The sequence below is a fragment of the Durio zibethinus genome, chromosome 11 (assembly GCF_047325235.1).
Source record: "Durio zibethinus cultivar Kanyao isolate XHJ-2024 chromosome 11, ASM4732523v1, whole genome shotgun sequence".
NCBI lineage: Eukaryota > Viridiplantae > Streptophyta > Magnoliopsida > Malvales > Malvaceae > Durio > Durio zibethinus.
Genome location: NC_143172.1, coordinates 24,661,571 through 24,679,936, shown reverse-complemented (window position 1 = coordinate 24,679,936; position 18,366 = coordinate 24,661,571). Strand labels below are relative to the sequence as shown.

The window sequence follows — 18,366 nt, the reverse complement described above, 5'->3', positions numbered from 1 at the left end:
TACTCAAAATATCTGGGATGAAGCATGAAAATAACTTTCTTACAGTAATCTTTTCTATGTTGCCAAACTTTAAATAAATAACTTGACATCAGAAATTACTGGAGGAGCTAGTGATAATTACAATTGCTTGAAACTATATTCGCCATAAACTAATAATTCTGCTATCATACAATTATCATATTCAACACCTCATTATTGCATTACTGCTGTATGGAAAATAGAAAATTATCCACAGGCTTTAGCTTCAAAGTTGGGGAATACTATGAATGCAATCGACAAAGGAGAGATGGATATTGGAGATTTCACGTTAACATGGACAGGGTCTAGCCTTGGGATGTTTCCAGCACCGGTAAGTTCCAAGGGAATGCCGTTAAGAACCATAGTTCGGCTTTGAAGGTACCCATCTTTTGGAGTTAAATGATATTCCTCTCTGAATAAAGGTTCATCTGAAGCTTTAACTCCAACCCAGGAAAATGTTTTCTTAAGACTATGTGAGAAACTGTCACTGCTGATGTATTGTTCTTCCACAGCCAACTTGAGGTTGATGCTATTTTGAACATTCATTATGAAATTTGTCTGATTGCTCAAGTTGATCACGAGTAAAGTCACACCAGCCTGCAACAGGATGCCAAGTTCATAGTCAAAGAAACTGTAAAAAGATCTACATTAGAGAAATCGTGTTTCAATTTCAAAAAGTATGATCTAGTTGGCTCAATGCAAACCAAATAAAAGATGAATAGCACCAATCTCTACACCTAGATGGGAAATCACCGTGACACGTTTAAAAGAATGAATTTCAGGTTTGAAATGTTTGATAGTCTGCATTAATTAAAGGAGAAGAGGGATGTGAGTAAGTGAATGTTCAAATAAAGTAAGCCTTGGAGCGTGAGCCATCAAATTCCTGGTGTGATCGCAAATAGAACCTCAGGCAATATCTCACATTAGCTATGGTTAAGCCCCTGCCTAGAGAAACAAGCTAGGAAAAACGCAACTAAAAGTGGACTGTTTTTTTTTTTTTGAAGATATAAGTACACATAATTGGGCAAGTTTGTATGCTTGTTCTTACTTGGTCCATAGCAATAGGTGGGATCTTACTTACGTAGAACTGCCTATGACTAATGCTGAAACTGGAACAGCAGCAAGAAGATTGTCCTTCAGATGGTTACTAATTAGCTGAAAGTACTGGTGGATTGAAACCTTCTCCATCATATTAAATACAGCTAGAAATCTAAGAATCTGAGGCTTTTTTTTCACTGTCAGCCTTACAGCTAGGATTCCTTCATTCTCATTATAGTCTTTCTTCAAGAATAAACTGGTATAAAAGCAAAAGAAGAATTGACTTACTCTTCCTTTTGAACAATGGGCATAAGACCGCAGAAAGGGTGAAGCATCGCTATCAACAGCTAGAACCACTTTTCCCATTAACCGATGCCATAGAAGTGCACTGTTTAGGACCATTATAACAAAAAGGTATAAGGACTCCGCGTACAAGTCCAGCGCAGTCATATATGAAAAAACTTTTCAGTATCTTCTTCATTGTTACCCCTCCCCCTTCAGTTTGATCAAACATTTAAATGACACAAGCAAAACAAACTAAAATGTATACACTCTGGTAAAGAATTTCTAATCTCTTGCTCTTGCCTGTAATAATCAGGGTTGGGAACATATGTTGTTGCGTTGAGAAGGCCATAGTTCCCACCAATTAGTGTTTGCCTACAATATACTTTGGTATGGTACTTGGATGCCATTCCAAGCTGATCTAAATACCTAAAATCGTGTACAAGGGAAATAAAACTTGAGCATTCATACATGAATAAAAAGAGAACAAAGATAATTAAAGACGCTGGGAAAGTGTTATTACCAGAAGCTGTTTACAAATGTATCAGAAACGTTAAAACCTCCACTGTTATAGGCTCCACCAGATTCTCCAACCCATGCAGAAGCCCAAGGACCATACCTCTGGATTACTTGAGTAAGATTGCTGAATGTATATGCTGCCATACTTAAATGGGTGGGATCCAATATCCTACTTACAAGTTTGGGATCAACACCTGAAATAAAAACAGGGTTTAAAAAGCATAAAATGGAGGCAGGATCAAACAGTAATGTATCCATGCATTGAGCATTCATTCTGTGACTATGGATCCTAAACCAATAGTTCATTTGTAGGGGAGTTGGCTGTAAAAGTACATCCTGCAAAACAATTTGGTAATACCCGAACTCACCTGCACCCAAATTGTATATGTGATGACTCATGGCATTGAGTATGCTCGAGCCTGAGATCTGAAGAAGCTTGGCAAACCACTGTTGGTCAAAAAATCCTCCAGGTGCTACAAGTGATGGTTTAAATTGGGAGCCTTTATATAGCTCATTTAAAATTTTCTTTAGGTGGATCAAGTCTTTCCCGTACTGGTCAGCAAGAACATGTGCACCAACACCATTTCCACTCAATTCGTTACCTAAAACAACGAAGGCAACATTAGAGGTGAGAAGAAGAGAAAGATGGTATGCGTATGTAAAGTGCTTTGCCTAAACTTCTGTACCAAATTCCCATGAATCTATCTGGTATCCCTTTGAAATGGTGTACTTCATAAAATCTTCTGCATTGCTAGAGTCCCAATCCCCTCCCCAAAGGCTCCTCTTTACTTTATATCTCCCATGGAGTGCATTCAAGCCGAATGTCAACATCACACTGCAAATGTAGGATTAGTAATAATTGTATCAGCAGCATAAGCCTAGTCTACTCCTTCAAATTGAAAAACCTTGAAAGCTATAGAATAAACTCAGAGAAAAACTTCCTAAAATATACATTTTTCTATGAGAATCTACAAGAAAATTTATTGCCATCATAAAATTGTCCATAAATCCATCTTTACATCACCTGATTAAAATCTCATCCAACTTTCTCTGGGATTGAATTTGTAACAAGCTTATTTCTTACATTAACATGTTAAATTCAATAACGAACGGATTCCGTCAAACTTTCTGATTAAATCAGTAACACCAAACCCAAATGACATTTGGATTAGTTGAACATATTAGCCATAATATGACATGAGGTCCTTATTAAAATTTTTAAAAATAGTTAGACTTATACTAGAATATCTTCATGTCTTAATGGCTTATTAGCAAAAGAATTGGTGCTAATATAAGTACCCTATTTTGTATTCGGCAAAACACTTTGTTCTGTCCAGAAAAGAAGATGTGAGATTGTAGGTCTCAAAAAATCTCCTCTGTGGATATCGTAATGGATCCTTACAAGTACTCGATGGAGGATTGCGGGTGTCAAAAAAATCACCTTATTAGATACGAATAAGAAAATAACCTAGCTCAAGCCACTAAGTTAACAGACCACATGCACATCAGAGACCGAAAACATTTGTCCTTTGGGTGAAGAAGGAGAATGATATTTGAAATTCTAGGATCTTACCCTGTTGATTTGAAGAAATGATTCAGATCATCCCACCTTTCCATGTGTAAACATCCCTTTGAAAATCCAAACAACCCACCTTTCATCTTAGTAAATGCATGGCAAGGAGACTTCAAATTTCCAACATTATACAACACTTGATCTTGCAAAGAGCCTCCAACTCTTATCCTCAAACGGTTGAAAGCTGACAATGTCATGAAAATAAAATAGCATCATGCTTCAGGACAACAGAATTCAACAACATACTCATAACATCTATGTCACAAAGAAAGCTACATCATTACTGAAGTAGAAATACAAACCTTGGACAGCTTTCGCAAGGAAAGTATGAGACAAGTCCTGTTAAAAAAAAAAACAGAATGAGATGTTACTAAATTCCTTCAATTTTTCCAAAAGCTTTACAGAATGAATTGACAAAATTCTATGAAAAATCATTTAATCTTATGAAGAGGATAGTTCTTCTTAATCCTCACCAGATTTATTACAGATGTATAGTGCCATGGACACTGCTTGTAATCACACTTATCATGAGGCCACCAATCAATTGTAGCACAGATGAAGTTATCATCAGTTTGAGCAACCACAGTAGTCCCATCAACTACGATTGTCCCATGACTAATATCTTCAGCCAAAGTTGCAGGGATGGAAGCCACAAATAAGAACAAAATGAGGCAAAATTCCATTTCGTAAATCAATTGTAACAGCCTGCTCGCTCCAACCTCAACGTTTAATTTAACTGTGACCCTCAAGGGTATACAATTATATCAGAAACAAAACCTCTATGGTAGCATTTGGTAAGAAATGAGTGAGATTCAAAGTATATTTCAAACAAAAAAAAAAAAAAGACAGTAAGTTGACCCAAACTACAAAGTCTATCACCTTTCCAGATTATTACTCACTTGGAAGAAATCAAACCTTAAGACCTTGCTCAGCTGTTTACAGCATCCAAAAATATATAAGCAATGACCTAAACCAAAGCAGTGCTAAGTAAAGATACAGTGGGATTCAGACTTAAAATTGGATAACACACAACTTCCTACTTCTTTTATTCCATGGAAGAATTGCCACTGACAATGAGCTAATTTAACATTTTCTATGTAAATTCCAGAAGAAGATACCTCTTTTCTGAAGAAAAGAAAAGTATTAATCATAGAAGTAGCATATGTGACTTTATAGCTTCAGTGAGATTACCATAACAAACAACCATAAAAGCATACACCATCAACATCAATATCAACAATGTTTGATGAGATAATGAGCTGAATAAAAAAACAGATCTCAAAATATCAAAAACATTCTCACACATCAACAGACATATGCCTGAAGAATAGAAGAAGAAATTTTTTTTTTTTCACATCGTTTACTCTTAAAGAATGAGAAGATACAAAAGCAATGGAAGTTTCAAAATTTTAACAAAACTAAAAGCAACCATTGAAAAAAGTAACCTGAAATTGCCAAAAACAAAGAACACAAGCTCAACTCTAACAGGTACAACAAAAGGAAAAACGCAAAAGTATCCAGTTGCAATTCAAGGAAAACAAGGACAACCCAGATAAAAAAAAAAAAAAAGAAGAATACTTACCTCCAAAAAAAGCTAGAAACCAGCCATTGGAAAAGCAAACAGAGAAATGCAGTGAAGTTTCCTTGGAAACAAGTACACCAATAATGTTCAAAAGCTTTAGTTTTTCTTTACCCAAAATACAAGCTTAATCTGTCTGTCTTGGTTCCTTATCCTTAGGCTCCTGTTATTTTCCCATGACGAGATAAACATGTTTGGTGAAATGGGTGGGTCTCAGATTTGTCGTTTCGACAAAAAATCATTTTAAGATTCTTGTCCAAAAACGAACGTAGAGCAGTAGTTTTTAGTTTAGCACCCAAAAAAAATGACACAACTGCTCTAGAAACGGAGTATGTGTGGCCGTGTGGGGCCAACAGTCAAGTGACTGTTTGTTTCCAAGAAAAAGCCAAATTGAAAACAGTAAATCTTGTTTGGTTTCAAGATTCCAAGTTTTCTTGGAGAGGTTGTAGTTGGTTTTAAGTTGAAGTAATGCCTTAACCAAATCTTTACTTATACTTGGAACAATGGTTTCGTTCATGGTTTTCATGATCCTTTCTTTTATTGGGCTTCCTATAAAAAATATTTACGTATATATATATATATATATATATATATATATATATATATGACAAAGAAATGTGGTCACCTACACCACATGAACATCATCATTCTCAGTGTTACAAAAAGTTTGGCATCTATGCTTTTAAATTTATAAGATATTTTAATTAAGCATGCATTATTTTATTACTATAAAAACATTCTTTCAGACAACCTGGACAAGTGAGAATAATATTTTTTTATTAAAAACTGTTTAAATTATTGTGAAATGTTTCATTCAAGGGAGGAAAGCATCGTTACTTTTGCAGGAAACATGTAGTATATGCCATTTTTTAATGAATAAATAAATAAGGACAAATGATTTTGATTTATGATAAATTTGATTTACTGTAATGGTTGGTTTTATTTTTAAAATTATTATAATAATTTAATTATTAAGATAATTTTATTATGATGGTATTTTTAAAATGATTATAATAATGTAATTATTGAGATAATGTTATTGTTATGGTGATTTTATCATTGATGACATAAAATAATCATAATTAACAATCATTAATTTTTAAGAATTAATAATCATTATGTTGATATTAGTGAAAATTAAATATTTTCTTATTTTCAAATATTAAAATAATTATGTTATTATAGTTAAATAAATTAATAATTTTAATGTTGTTTGAAGAAATCAATTTATAAAATATTAATAATATTTTAATATTTATATTTAATACATTGATAATATATAAATAATATATACCATCAATACAGATTAAATGGATAATATTAAATATAATTAAATTTATATATCAATTCATCTTGATGATAAAAAAAATTTTTTTAATAAAAATTAAATCATTCTCTAAGATAATAATATAATTACTCTTTATGATCTAATATCAATGTTATTTATAGTCATTAAATTCTTAAAAAATGCGATAATTTATACACCATATATGTCTAATTCATCATAATTACATAGATCAATTTCTTTAAATATCTTAATGTTGTGATAAAGAAAGAGAGTTGAGAAGCATGTCGGAATGGACCACACGCACCATTACATGGCTCTTTTTTATTTTTAATGGCTAAATCCCCTAGAATAATTGTTTTTGTTTTCTAATCATGGTTTTATTTTTTTATCATTGCTTTTATTTTTAAGCTTAAAATCAATCATCCAATATTCCTTTTCATAAAAAAAAAAAATCTTAAAAGTGGAGCAAATGAGTGTATGAGCAAAATAACATTTAAATTTTAATGTTAGTAGAAGTTGGCAATATATTTTTAGAAATTTTAAAAACTGAATTTGCAGAATAAATTTTTTAAAACTAATTGTAAGAAAAAAACTAACAAACAAAATTTAATAGAGTTTCTTCACAAATAATTTTTTTTAAATAATTTTAATTTCAATATTTTTTCATAATTTTTCATTTTAAGTACAATACTTATAATTGAGTTAGACTCCTGATCATGAGATTGATTTTGATAAGATTAAAAATTATAATAATAATATAATTAAAAAAATTAATAAAAATTTTATATTAAATAAATTTTATTTAAATTAATATTTAAATTTAATTGACGATATGATGAATTCAATCACACAGTATAAAAAATACGGTGGAATCCTAACCTAAAATTATCGCGACTTCACAACCAAAAACAAATTTCTATTTTAACTGGTTTTCCAAATCCTAACCCATGGTTTTCATTCATCTGCAAAATAGCATTTGGACATTGTTTTTTTTCCCTTTGTTTTGGGTTTGTTTGAGGGGAATTTGGTCCATGTCAACTTGCCAATAATTAGAAGCTGCAAACATTAAATCAAGAGAATTGCCTTTTTCATTGTTATAGTGGATTATAATTAAGGTTTGCATCGAGTCAAATTCGGGATGAATTTTATTCATTTTAAATTCGATCATATTTTATGTGTTATTAAACTCAAATTTGATCTTATTTGAAAATTTTTTTATTTTTTAATACTCAAATTTAATTTCGATCCGATATTATATAAATCGTACTCGATCTGACTCAATTTGAAATTAATAAAATATTATTTTTTAAAATATAAAATATTATTTTTAAAATATAAATATTTAAAAATATTATTATATAAATATATATAAATAATTAATTAAAAAATAAATTTTTATATAATATCGAGTCGGGTTGGGTTTGCCTAAAATTCAAACTCGATTCGATCTCGATTGTTTCATAATATTATCCAATTCAACCTGACTCGAAACTCGAATTTAAAAAAAAAAAATTGATCTTATTAAGTCAAATCAAAATTCGTCAGAGACGTGTTGAATTATCGATCTTAATCATAATGACTGATAGCTGTTTTCTTTTCTTTTATCATCTTTTTAGTGATAAGGGGTTTTAAGTTTTATTCGGTATTTAAAAAAAAATCAAGTTAAATAAGTTTATTTATGTTAAATTTGATCATTTATAAAAAATTATCTTTTCATAAATTACAAATTTTTAATAAATTTGAATTTATGTAATAAAAAATAAAATTTTTTATCACCTGAGTTAATATTCATTGGTAACTTTCTTTTTTTCTATTCTACGTAATGAATTGCCCATTGTCTCTTAAATGGGGCCAAAGACACCTTAGAAATTGGTCAAAAGCAGCAGCCTTTTTTATTTTTCAGCATTTTTGTTGATAATTATTTTAATGTTGTTGATTTTCACATAGTTTAAAAAAATTTTAAATTTTAAATTTAATTTTTTTATAAAATAAAGTTTCAAAATAAATTTAAAAAGTAAAAAATAAGAATTTTAGATTAAAAAGAACATAATTTTGAGACATTAAAAAAAAAAGAATACTAGAAATTCACTGTCGAATTCAAAGCTCTTGTTTCCCCTCATTTTTTTTGAATAAAAATTCCTCACATTTGGGTTTTTTTTTTTGCTGACTGCTTCAATCACCCAACTATTTTTAAAATTATTGATTACCCAATTCGATGTTAATCATGTTGATTTTAACAAAGTTTACATTTTTCTGTACAAATTATTTTTTTTTAACTTTTTTCTGTTGTAACATTAGGGATTTTTATGATAAATTTTATTTATATTTTATGTTGTAAAGTAGTTATTTTCAGAGGGTTTTTTGGGGGGTTTCATTGCTTGCAGATGATGGAGAGCAGTGAAGAAGCAGTAGATGATCAAAGCTCGGGATGGTTTCAAGTGAAAAGGTTTTCTTTCTTAATCAATTTTATTAATACCCATTCACATTTTTTCATATGTTGGTGATTTTTGTTGCCATTTTGTGTTTATTATCTGTTTTGGTTGCTTGGAAGTTGACAAAAGGAAAACCTGGGAAAGGAAAGTATTTTGTCTCTTCTGATTATTAGCTTAATTAAGCTTGATTGCTGCTTTGAGCTTAGCTGGCTGAAATTTATTTATTTTATTATGAAAAGAATATAAGTTTTGAAATTGCTCTACTTTTTTAAGCATCTAAACAATATGGAAAGTAATTTGTTTATGTCTCTTTATTCTGATTGCTGAGTTAAAAATGGACTTAAAGTTAGATTATGAGTGAAATGTACTTTATATTGTTACTGACACTTAAGTAAATTCGTCATGAAGTAGCTGGGGAAGTCAAATTGTTTAATGAAAAATTATTTGTGGCTTACCGGATTGAGGGTACTATGTTTCATAAGTCTTTCTTTGATTTAACAAAGAATAATTCCAACAACAAGATTGACAGGGAAATGTTTTTGTTGAAAATTAGAGTTGGGAGTGTCAAACTTAAAAGTTCTATAATGTTTGCAAACATTGCTTTGTTGAAGCTGTGTTCTGCCTTTCATTACAAGGCTTCACTTTGCTTAACTTTGTTCTTAATGTGAGATTGTCAGTGTTTTGTTGTTTGTATTTCTGGCATAAAGTGATGATGGCGCTTCCTTCTTTGATATCACCTACTAGTCCTTCTAGATGGCACCACTTGCTTGGAGGCCTCGAGTTAACTAAAATCTTGCTTAGAAAACTACCTTAATATCCTAAGTGTGCCTTATAAGACTACCACATGATCATTTTATGTTCTATTGTTAATGTTTCTCTCTGGAATGGCGGGGATAGTCAAGGAAACTCAGTGGAGGTTCAGATTTTACTCAAGGGAGCGAAATGAAGAGAAACGAAGCATTGAATCAGGCAAGTCCAGCAAATTATACTCTGTCCAAAATGGTCGTGACCCACCAAAGAACCATATCTCTTCTGATGTTGCTTCATCTAGGCCGCTTCTTAAGGACATTTCTGCTGCATCTGGTTCTGGAAAGAGCGGGAGAGAATATCTCGAAACCGAGAAACTGCTTTTTAGGAAAGATAAAACATTAACAGAAAATATTGTTGAAAAAAGCTCCAAAAGTTTGGATCTCATTAAGAGGCAAATTCGTCCCAAAAAGACAAGGATAAGAGAAATGCTACTTCATGGAAATCCATGGATGCATGGAAGGAGAAGAGGAACTAGGAAGACATGCTTTCATCTTCCATAGTTCTTCCCATGTGCCCGGCATTAGCAAGAAAAGTGCTGAACGTGTACGTAATTTGCATGAAAAACTAATGTCCACTGAGAAGAAGAAGAAAACTGCTGTGGATTTGAAGAAGGAAGCAGAGGAAAAGCATGCACGAGCCTTGAGAATCTGAAGTGAATTGGAAAATGAAAGAGTTCAAAAACTTCAGTGCACTTCAGAGAAACTGATTCGTGTCAATGAATGGCAGGCTGTTCGGACTGTGAAGTTACAAGAGGAAATGCATGCCCGTCAGAAATGTAGAGTGAAACTTGACATGAAGCTTTTCTGGCAGAAGTTGTGAGGAGAGCTGGTGATGAAAGCAGTAAAGTTAATGAGGTTCATTTCATTACCTCACTAAATGAAGAAAATAAAAAGCTTATGTTGCACCAAAAACTGCAAGCTTCGGAGTTGAGAACTGAAAAACTTCAAGTGATAAAAAGTAAGCAGAAAGAAGATATGGCTAGAGAGGAAGCTGTTTTAGAGCGCAGAAAGCTCATTGAAGCTGAAAAGTTACAATGTCTTGCTGAGACACTGGAAAAAGGAGGAGGCTCAACTTAAAAGGGAAGAAGAATGGAAGGCATTGAGTGCAGCCAGGGAGGCAAGGGCCATAGAGCAGCTTCAAGGGAGGGAGGAAAGAGCTAAAAAGATCAGCAAGAGGAAGCTGAACTTCTAGTCCAGAAATTAGCTGAAAAACTTAGTGAGAGAGAGCAATGTCTTAAATTTTACCTTGAACAAATACGGGAGAGAGCTTCTGTGGATTTTAGGGATCAGTCTTCACCTTTTCTGCACCAATCCGTTAATAAGGATAGTCAGGGCAGATCTACACCAACCAACAAAGGTGATGATTGTCAAGTAGATGGCTGTGCTATTTTAGGAAACTCTGTACTTGCAATAGGCAATTGTGCTTTGCAACAATCACTGAAGCGAAGGATTAAAAGAATTCAGAAAAGACTTATGGCTCTGAAATTTGAATTTTCTGAGCCTCCTGCTGCTCCTGAAAATACTGGTATTGGATATAGAACTGCAGTGGGAACTGCTAGAGCAAAAATTGGGAGGTGGCTTCAGGAACTTCAGAAACTTCATCAAGAAGGAAAAGAAGCCTCAAGTATAGCATTAATAACCGCAGAAATGGTCAAGGTATGTCATTTTAGACCACCATTCAAGGATATTATGAGCCTTAATATTTATTATGCTTCTGATGTTTCAACATGGGATGTTTGCTATAAGGATATTATGAATGATAATGGAATTTCTAGGGCCCTTAGTGGTAAGTTTCAGAAAATATATTCTTTCAATCATTCTAAGAAATACTCTGATTAATGCGCTCTTTTGATTGTTAAGAGGATTTTGGCTGGCTAAAAGTTGCCATTTCCTTAGATTTAGACAACTGTAAAATCTGCTTTTATCTTATTCAAGCCTTTTCCTCTATATGCTCATCTTTGTTCTTTCATAAAATATAGTAGCTATAGATAAGTTCTCTTTTTATTTATATTGAAATGGTGGTAGAATAAATAGTTCTAGCCAGTCTTTCTCTCTCTCTCTCTCTATATATATATATGTGTGTGTGTGTGTGTGCGTGCGTGGAGGGTGGGGTGGGAAGGATAGGGAATGACTCTCCTTCTAATTTATTGCTTATGAAAATTTCCTTGTGAATTAGTTTTTGGAGGGAAAGGAATCTGAGCTGCAGGCTTCTTGCCAAGCTGATCTGCTTGATTTTATTGCTTCTGTCCTGCTTCACATACATCAAAACCTGAAGCTTGTCAGGTGACAATACATCTTTTAAAACTTCTGAGGATGCTGCTATCTACTCCTGTGAACAGGAGTTATTTTCTTGCTCAGGATCTTTTACCTCCTATGATCCCCATGCTGTCCACTGCACTTGAGAACTATATAAAGATTGCCACATCTTTGAATCTCTCTGGAAGCACCAACACACAATTTTGAGTCAGTCTATGAAGTATTGGATGGTTTTTTATGGGTCACCTCCTCAATTATTGGTCATATAAGCTCTGATGAACAGCAACTCCAAATGCGGGATGGTTTGCTTGAGTTATTAATTGCCTATGAAGTTATTTACTGGCTGCCAGATCTTTTTGCACTGTATGATAGGCCCCAGGTTGAAGGGTCATCTTTCCCTTAATCTATTCACGAGTATCCATTTACTGGTGGTTTTGACATCCAGTCCTGGAAATAGTTCCTTCAGTTGGGAATCTTTACCTATTGAAATCGAACTGGGTGATGCAAGTCTAGAAACTAAGATTCCTGCCTCACCTGATTCTGGATGTTACTTTGTTAGTAATAACACTGGAGACAATAATCCTCCATTATCTGCCCTAAACGGTGGCATAGTTGCCGCTATCTGATGTACCAGAGGATAGACTATCAGATGAACCATGTAGAATAAATAAGAATGATAATCTAGCATTCATTGGCAAAGATGGTGAAAACAAGACAACTGATAGTTCAGTTGAGTTGAACAACCTTATCACGTCCAAGATAGATGTTACAGATGTATTACAGAAAACTGTAGTTGAGCAGAAGGAAGGGAAACTCAACATGGTTGCCAGTGAGGAGAAACTGAATGAAAACATATCAAGCTTGAGACAGCCATTGGGATTCCTTCTTTCAACTCTATCTGAAACTGGATTAGTCATTCTTCCTTCACTGTTGACAAGCATACTACTTCAAGCAAACAATAGATTACCTTTTCAGCTGGTAACTTCGCCGGCTCTTGAAATGTCTCTTTTTCCTTCTTTTCTTTTTTTATTTTATGGGATGGAATAGAACAAGTTTGTTTTATGGAATCTTTTAAACTTCCAGCAGTTTGGCTCTTTTGTTTTGGTCCTGTTATCTTTTATTCTGATTCTGTGATAATTTGGTGTGCCTTATATTACCTGGTTTTTCCACTAGTGTTTTGTGGATTCTGTTTACATTTTTGCATCCGCTCATGTTATATTGTCTTTTGCTCTATGGTTTTTGAGCAGTAAGAAGGAGATTCATGCTAGGACACGGCCAATGCAATAGTGAGTGGCTTTTTCTGAAAATTAATTTTGGTTTGAGCAATTTTTATCGCTATTGTCTGTTTGTGGTTAGATGGCCTCATTTTACTAATTAAAAATCGTTATATTATGAATTATCTATATTTGGAATGAGATTCTTACTAAGGGCATGGTTTTGAATAGATAAAGTGGTCAATATCCATAGAACTGAGCCCACTTGTTGGAAAAATGCTTACTTTGTGGTTGTTTAAGGAAGGAGCATTCTAGTGGCATTATAAAATGCCAAAGATACTATTTTGGTAATTAATCATCGATTCTGTTTCAGGCTTCAAATGCCCTTCCATCTAATTTCAAAGAGGTGGCAACTGGAGTACTGAAGGTTCTGAACAATTTGGCTCTATTGGATATTACATTTATGCAGAGAATTCTGGTTAGTAAATTCTGTGCATTTTGTTGGATGTTGGTTGCATGGTGCTTGATGATAGTGGCTTCTCAAGCTTAACCCCATGATTCTTTTCATGTTTATGCTGATTTTGATATATGTGAAAAAGAAAATTTTTTTGAACTAATTTGGTCCTCTTTTTTTATCCCTTGAACACGTTCAGGCTAGGGCAGACCTGAAAATGGAGTTCTTCCACTTGATGAGTTTCCTTCTTTCTTATTGCACGAGCAAATGAAAAGCTTCTTGCTTACTTTGTCTTGTTCCACCCTGGGAATCAAGCTGTTCTTAGATGGAGCAAAAGTCCCAAATCCTTCACAAGGTTAGTGAACTCTTCATAATTTTTTTCCTCTTATCGTTAGATGTTACTTGAGAAGCTAACTGTTGAGCTGGAAGGACACAGGTGTGTGATCTGCTTTTCGTGCTCTTCAGCGACCCAGAATTGATGCCAGTCTCGGCAGGGATACTTCTTGCAGCCTCTTATGGTCTTTAACAGAATAAGGGTGTAGTTCAGCAGGAACTAAGTATGGATATGCCACTGTCCTCGCTAAGATCTTGTAGAAATATCTTACCAACAGTCAGATCCAATTAAAACCTGGAAATTCTCTTAGGAGAGGACTTGAATGAGTGTAACAAGCAGGATTCTGATTTTAAAAGATCTCAGAGGGATGGATATTCCCCTAAGATCTAACCGTTGCAACACCAGAAGCACAAGGGTCTCTGGGGGAAAGAGCAGTGCTTTAGGAAACAGCCTCAGAGTGGGCAAGATGAGAAACCAAAGAGATTGCAAATCAACAAAAACTTGTGAAGAAACAATTATTAGACAAAATCTACCAGTTTTGGGGACTTCAATAATGTTGTTCTGTAGATTCCCTAGCTGCTTCATTGACAGAGCAGAGCAGTTCTTTTCAGATGGGGTCACCAATATTGGTGAAGTGTGAGGTAATCTACATGAAATTCTTTCTCATCATATTGGTTTTTACTGGCTTTGCAGCTGAAATTTCCTGAGGTCATATGCCTTAATACTGCACTAGTGACTCTTTTTGTGCTGCAGCAGATGCTTTGCAGAAATCTGCTACAGTTTAAGATTCTGATCACTAGGCTTCTTCCAAGTTATTTATTGTTGGGCTTGGAGTTCAACTATTAGTAAAATAATGAGTTCTGGTTGGGGTTGGGGTTCAAGTTGCAACTTTCAATACAAAAAGACAAGTGGGATATCAGCTCTTTTGCTATTGGCTTTGAATCCATTGATCAAATTCAACCAATGAGTTTTATCATTGAATATTGCAAACCATCCATGGAAGGTGGGCTCCCTTTTTCCCAAGCATAGGGGCGCATAACAATGTCAAATTCAAGTCTTATGTAAAGGAGTATGCAATTTGTGCTGCTAACAAGAATCAAAGTCAAATAGTATCAGTTTTTTAGAATATTAACATGAAAATTTTATAATATTAATTTGCTTGGACATCAACAGAAATAGGAGCAGATTATTAACATTTGTCTTTCCTTGAACGAAAAGAAACAAAGGCTTTGCCCTGTGCCATTAATACTTATTTTCGATCTGAGTAGCACATTCCAAAACATTGAATAGGGTTAAGGAGAGGTGAGAAAAACCCCAGAGAGAAGCCAGAGTGTATGAAAACTCAAAAGAGAAGGAAAGCAAGATTCTTTCTTGGGTAAAATAACATGAGCCCAATCGTATCTCATCCTTGTCCTGTACATGCAATATCGCAGCACTCTTGGTCTTGCATTAGATGATCAACCTTGGCAAGGAACAGTGTTGATTTTGCTTGTGCAGGTGGGCCATTGGTATCCATATAATTTGCCAACTTGTCCACGTGTGATTATACCCTACCATTCAAGGAGAATAAGGCATATATAGCTGCATCAGAACGGAATTGACGTGGTGAGAAATGAGAATCCTTTTTGATTGATTCCATACCTCCATTCACATCTTTGCTACTTTCAACATAGAAGTAAGGTTTAAGTTTCCTTATTAATGATAATTTTACAAGCATGGTTTAATCAACTAATTGGAAAAGAGACCGACTTAAAAAAAATTCATATTCTACTTTTTAAGAGTTTTTTATGGTAAAAAAAATATATATAAAAATGTATTTATTATAATTCAAAAATTGATTCAATTTATTCATATAATTATCATTAAAGAGTAATATTCAATAAATTTAAGACTTAAATCTTAATACTTGTAATTTTTTTTCTTGTTATGGCTTACTTTGTAAAAAAAAAAAAAAAAAGTTTTTACTGTAGAGAAAAGAAGGATCTGAAAATGGAAACAACTTGAAAATACAGGCATTTTTGCATGAGAGATTCTTTGCTTTCATCAAAAGCTGGATTCCCTGAATTGTGTTCCAGCCCCTGGAGGAGTCATGGTTAAAGGCACCGTTAGACTTTCTTGATCTCCAATCTTTTTATTCCAATTAACAGCCAATGGATCTTGTCTTATTTAAAATCAAACAGTTCCCACGGGGAAAAAGGCAGGAGAATCAGACAAGAGTTGGTTGCAGAGATTTTGCATAATCAAAAAGTTAATTGAGCAAAGGAGGTAAGTACCTCCAATTCCAATGAAAAAGCTTTCAGTTAATTAATAATATTGTTGTCAAAATTCTGTTACAGAATTCTCTCATTTATGGCTTCAAAATGCTTGAAGAATTTCCTGAACTTTACCATGTAAAAATTGGAAACACTTTTTTTTTTTAATCCTGTCTGGTTGAAGGGCTTTGGTTTCATTTACAAACTGAAATTCTAAAACTATGTACCGCTATTAAAAACCAATCACGCCGAAATTCAAGGAAAGGCTAAAACATCGTAAGTTATCATCATTATTGTTGCAGCTGAACATGTCTGGTAAAGATTTATGCCAAAGTGTTTTGCAGACCATTGTTGTTATTCTTGGTTGTTGTCTCTCTTGTTTATGGTTAATAACTATATCAGAGTGAGGTTTGCTGGTCCAGGACGAGGAACGCAGAAGCAGTGCCGGAGGAAGAAGAGCATAGTCTTTCAAAGGAGGTACAAATTTATGTATTTTACAGTATTAGAACCTACTTATATTGAAACATCATATACCTAGTAAGAATTGTACATTGAAAGAACATCACAGAGGAGAAACCAATGCTACGAAAAACCGTCTTTGAATAACGTCGAACTTGAAAGGATAATCCCATGTAATGATAATCATGAAGCGAACGTGTTTCAATTGCTAGCTTTTGCAGATAACAAGGTTCAGATCTGGTTCCAAAAGCAGTCTTCCTGGCAAATGAACAAGGAGTATGACACTGAATTTGCTGTTGGAGTGGCAGCTGCTGCATGTGCCATCAACTCAATTGAAGAAGATGAAGCACAATATAGGATCAAGATAGAGAGATCAAGAAAAGACACCACAACCAGATTGCAAAAGTCTGATAGAGTAACTAAGCGATACTCTAGCAAGGAAACGGAAACTGCAGGTAATAATCAATATTTGGCACTGCCTAGTAATAGCTTTTGCAAGATCTTTGTTAAAAGTAATTCAATATTCATGTCATGGTATTTTAATCCCCATATGGGTGAACTGATTTTAGTTTCGAAGACCCTTGAAGTTTAACAAGTCTTTTGTGAGAGAATAACAATGGATTCCATTTTTTTTATTCTCCTCAGGTGAAACTTCCAGCAGAAAGTCAATGGAACAGGATTATAGGAGGCAAGAGAGCACTTTACGAACAACCAAACCTCGTCGTTCATCAGCTGCTAGGCCTATGACAAAGGAAGCTGAAGACCAAAGGATGAAGGGAACTTATTCCCCACTCAATGTTCTGGAGACAAAAGCTGATGCTTGGGAGAAAGCTCAGTTGGAAAAAGTTAACAAACGGTAATCGTTAATTATTTTCAACCCTTCAGAATAGGAGAACACCCTGAACAATCACAAGATGTTTGTGGCACCACCAATAAGTATACTTACAACATGAATATTCAACTATGAGATACAACCTTTCTCATGCTCAACAACTTCTGAAATATGTTGTAATACTAATATGCAATAGTTCAGGTATGAGAATGCGAAAGCATCAATTCTTGTGTGGGAGAACGAAAAAAAGCTTCGAGCCAAAGTTAAGATGGACAGGAGAAAGGTTAGACTTCAATTTTTAGCTACTATTATTATTTAATTCACTTCACAAATGCCATAAACTAAATGCCACTTGCTTGAGTCCTGACTGCCTGAACTGCAGAAAGAATTGGAGCAGAGAATAAAAAGGACCGAACTACTTTACCAGTCGAAGATAGCAAGAATTGATCATATTGCTGGTGGAGCAAGAGGACAGGCAGATGAGAAAAGAAGAAATGAGGAATTGAAGATCAAAGAAAAAGCAAGGAAAATAAGAGCCTCAGGAGAGGTTCCTGTTACATGTTTCTGCTTCTGAATGACATGAAAATCTAAAGACATTTGAATCAGGAACAAGATCTACTCTTTTAAGTCAGATAAAATGCATTTAGAAACCCAAAATGTTAATCATGTGTGAGAACATGAAATGTCTACAATATTTCTATGTATTTGCCAGTCCATCTAAAATGTAATACATTCTGAGAACTGTACACAATTGTATATAGTGAAAATGTTAAATACAGTTAAAAACCAGATGAATGATTGACATGTTTATAACCCCTTGCACTTTTCTGCTAAATTTTTGGACAGGTGTATGGTGAATGAGCTTTGTTTTATATTAGCAATTCATATACCTTTCTTATCAGTACCAGTTTTATCAGCGAAAGCATGCATCAGAAATTGTGGTGTATGTATAGCTGCCTCTAGTTCCTAGTTAAGGGAACAAATGCTGGTTATGAATTCTCAGGCTCTTTCCAAAAGATGCAGTGTA

General features: G+C 33.8%; 2 protein-coding genes and 1 pseudogene across 18 annotated transcripts; 2 read left to right on the top strand and 1 right to left on the bottom strand.

The window, feature by feature from the left end:
• Positions 1 to 18: 18 nt before the first annotated feature.
• Positions 19 to 5,263, bottom strand: LOC111289766 (heparanase-like protein 1). 7 transcript variants are annotated; one of them, XM_022881073.2, is made up of 11 exons: positions 5,013 to 5,152; positions 4,330 to 4,397; positions 3,904 to 4,166; positions 3,733 to 3,769; positions 3,431 to 3,614; positions 2,544 to 2,692; positions 2,226 to 2,459; positions 1,862 to 2,051; positions 1,642 to 1,767; positions 1,345 to 1,444; positions 19 to 615 (listed from the first exon to the last, which is right to left on the bottom strand). In XM_022881073.2, exons 3-11 carry the CDS (start codon positions 4,111 to 4,113, stop codon positions 226 to 228), a joined length of 1,620 nt encoding a protein of 539 aa, XP_022736808.2. In that variant the 5' UTR covers positions 4,114 to 4,166; positions 4,330 to 4,397; positions 5,013 to 5,152; the 3' UTR covers positions 19 to 225. The 7 variants fall into 7 exon arrangements, with proteins under 7 accessions (XP_022736808.2, XP_089624522.1, XP_022736805.2 ...); XM_089768396.1 differs by having other exon boundaries at positions 3,904 to 4,174; positions 5,013 to 5,147; XM_022881070.2 differs by lacking the exon at positions 4,330 to 4,397 and having other exon boundaries at positions 5,013 to 5,263.
• A 4,219-nt stretch (positions 5,264 to 9,482) lies between these two features.
• On the top strand, positions 9,483 to 14,686 carry LOC111290289 (uncharacterized; annotated as a pseudogene). The gene is made up of 7 exons (XR_016346658.1): positions 9,483 to 9,509; positions 9,627 to 11,194; positions 11,715 to 12,772; positions 13,382 to 13,486; positions 13,662 to 13,817; positions 13,899 to 14,437; positions 14,553 to 14,686. The product of XR_016346658.1 is annotated as an uncharacterized LOC111290289 (transcript).
• A 1,118-nt stretch (positions 14,687 to 15,804) lies between these two features.
• Positions 15,805 to 18,149, top strand: LOC111290792 (uncharacterized). 10 transcript variants are annotated; one of them, XM_089768387.1, is made up of 6 exons: positions 15,805 to 16,061; positions 16,471 to 16,525; positions 16,729 to 16,962; positions 17,153 to 17,363; positions 17,541 to 17,622; positions 17,722 to 18,149. In XM_089768387.1, exons 3-6 carry the CDS (start codon positions 16,773 to 16,775, stop codon positions 17,911 to 17,913), a joined length of 675 nt encoding a protein of 224 aa, XP_089624513.1. In that variant the 5' UTR covers positions 15,805 to 16,061; positions 16,471 to 16,525; positions 16,729 to 16,772; the 3' UTR covers positions 17,914 to 18,149. The 10 variants fall into 10 exon arrangements, with proteins under 10 accessions (XP_089624513.1, XP_089624514.1, XP_089624518.1 ...); XM_089768388.1 differs by having other exon boundaries at positions 15,929 to 16,061; positions 16,720 to 16,962; XM_089768392.1 differs by having other exon boundaries at positions 15,955 to 16,061; positions 16,451 to 16,525; positions 16,720 to 16,962.
• Positions 18,150 to 18,366: the final 217 nt, after the last annotated feature.

What these genes read in the sequence shown, in the direction of transcription:
- LOC111289766 (XM_022881070.2), bottom strand. Translation starts at nt 4,113, where the DNA reads ATGGAATTTTGCCTCATTTTGTTCTTATTTGTGGCTTCCATCCCTGCA. An exon ending in CCTTGCGAAAGCTGTCCAAG is followed by an intron (nt 3,615 to 3,732) that starts GTTTGTATTTCT and finishes TGACATTGTCAG; the next exon opens with CTTTCAACCGTTTGAGGATA. An exon ending in CCCATTGTTCAAAAGGAAGA is followed by an intron (nt 616 to 1,344) that starts GTAAGTCAATTC and finishes ATCCTGTTGCAG; the next exon opens with GCTGGTGTGACTTTACTCGT.
- LOC111290792 (XM_089768387.1), top strand. Translation starts at nt 16,773, where the DNA reads ATGAACAAGGAGTATGACACTGAATTTGCTGTTGGAGTGGCAGCTGCT. An exon ending in CAAGGAAACGGAAACTGCAG is followed by an intron (nt 16,963 to 17,152) that starts GTAATAATCAAT and finishes TATTCTCCTCAG; the next exon opens with GTGAAACTTCCAGCAGAAAG. An exon ending in TTAAGATGGACAGGAGAAAG is followed by an intron (nt 17,623 to 17,721) that starts GTTAGACTTCAA and finishes CCTGAACTGCAG; the next exon opens with AAAGAATTGGAGCAGAGAAT.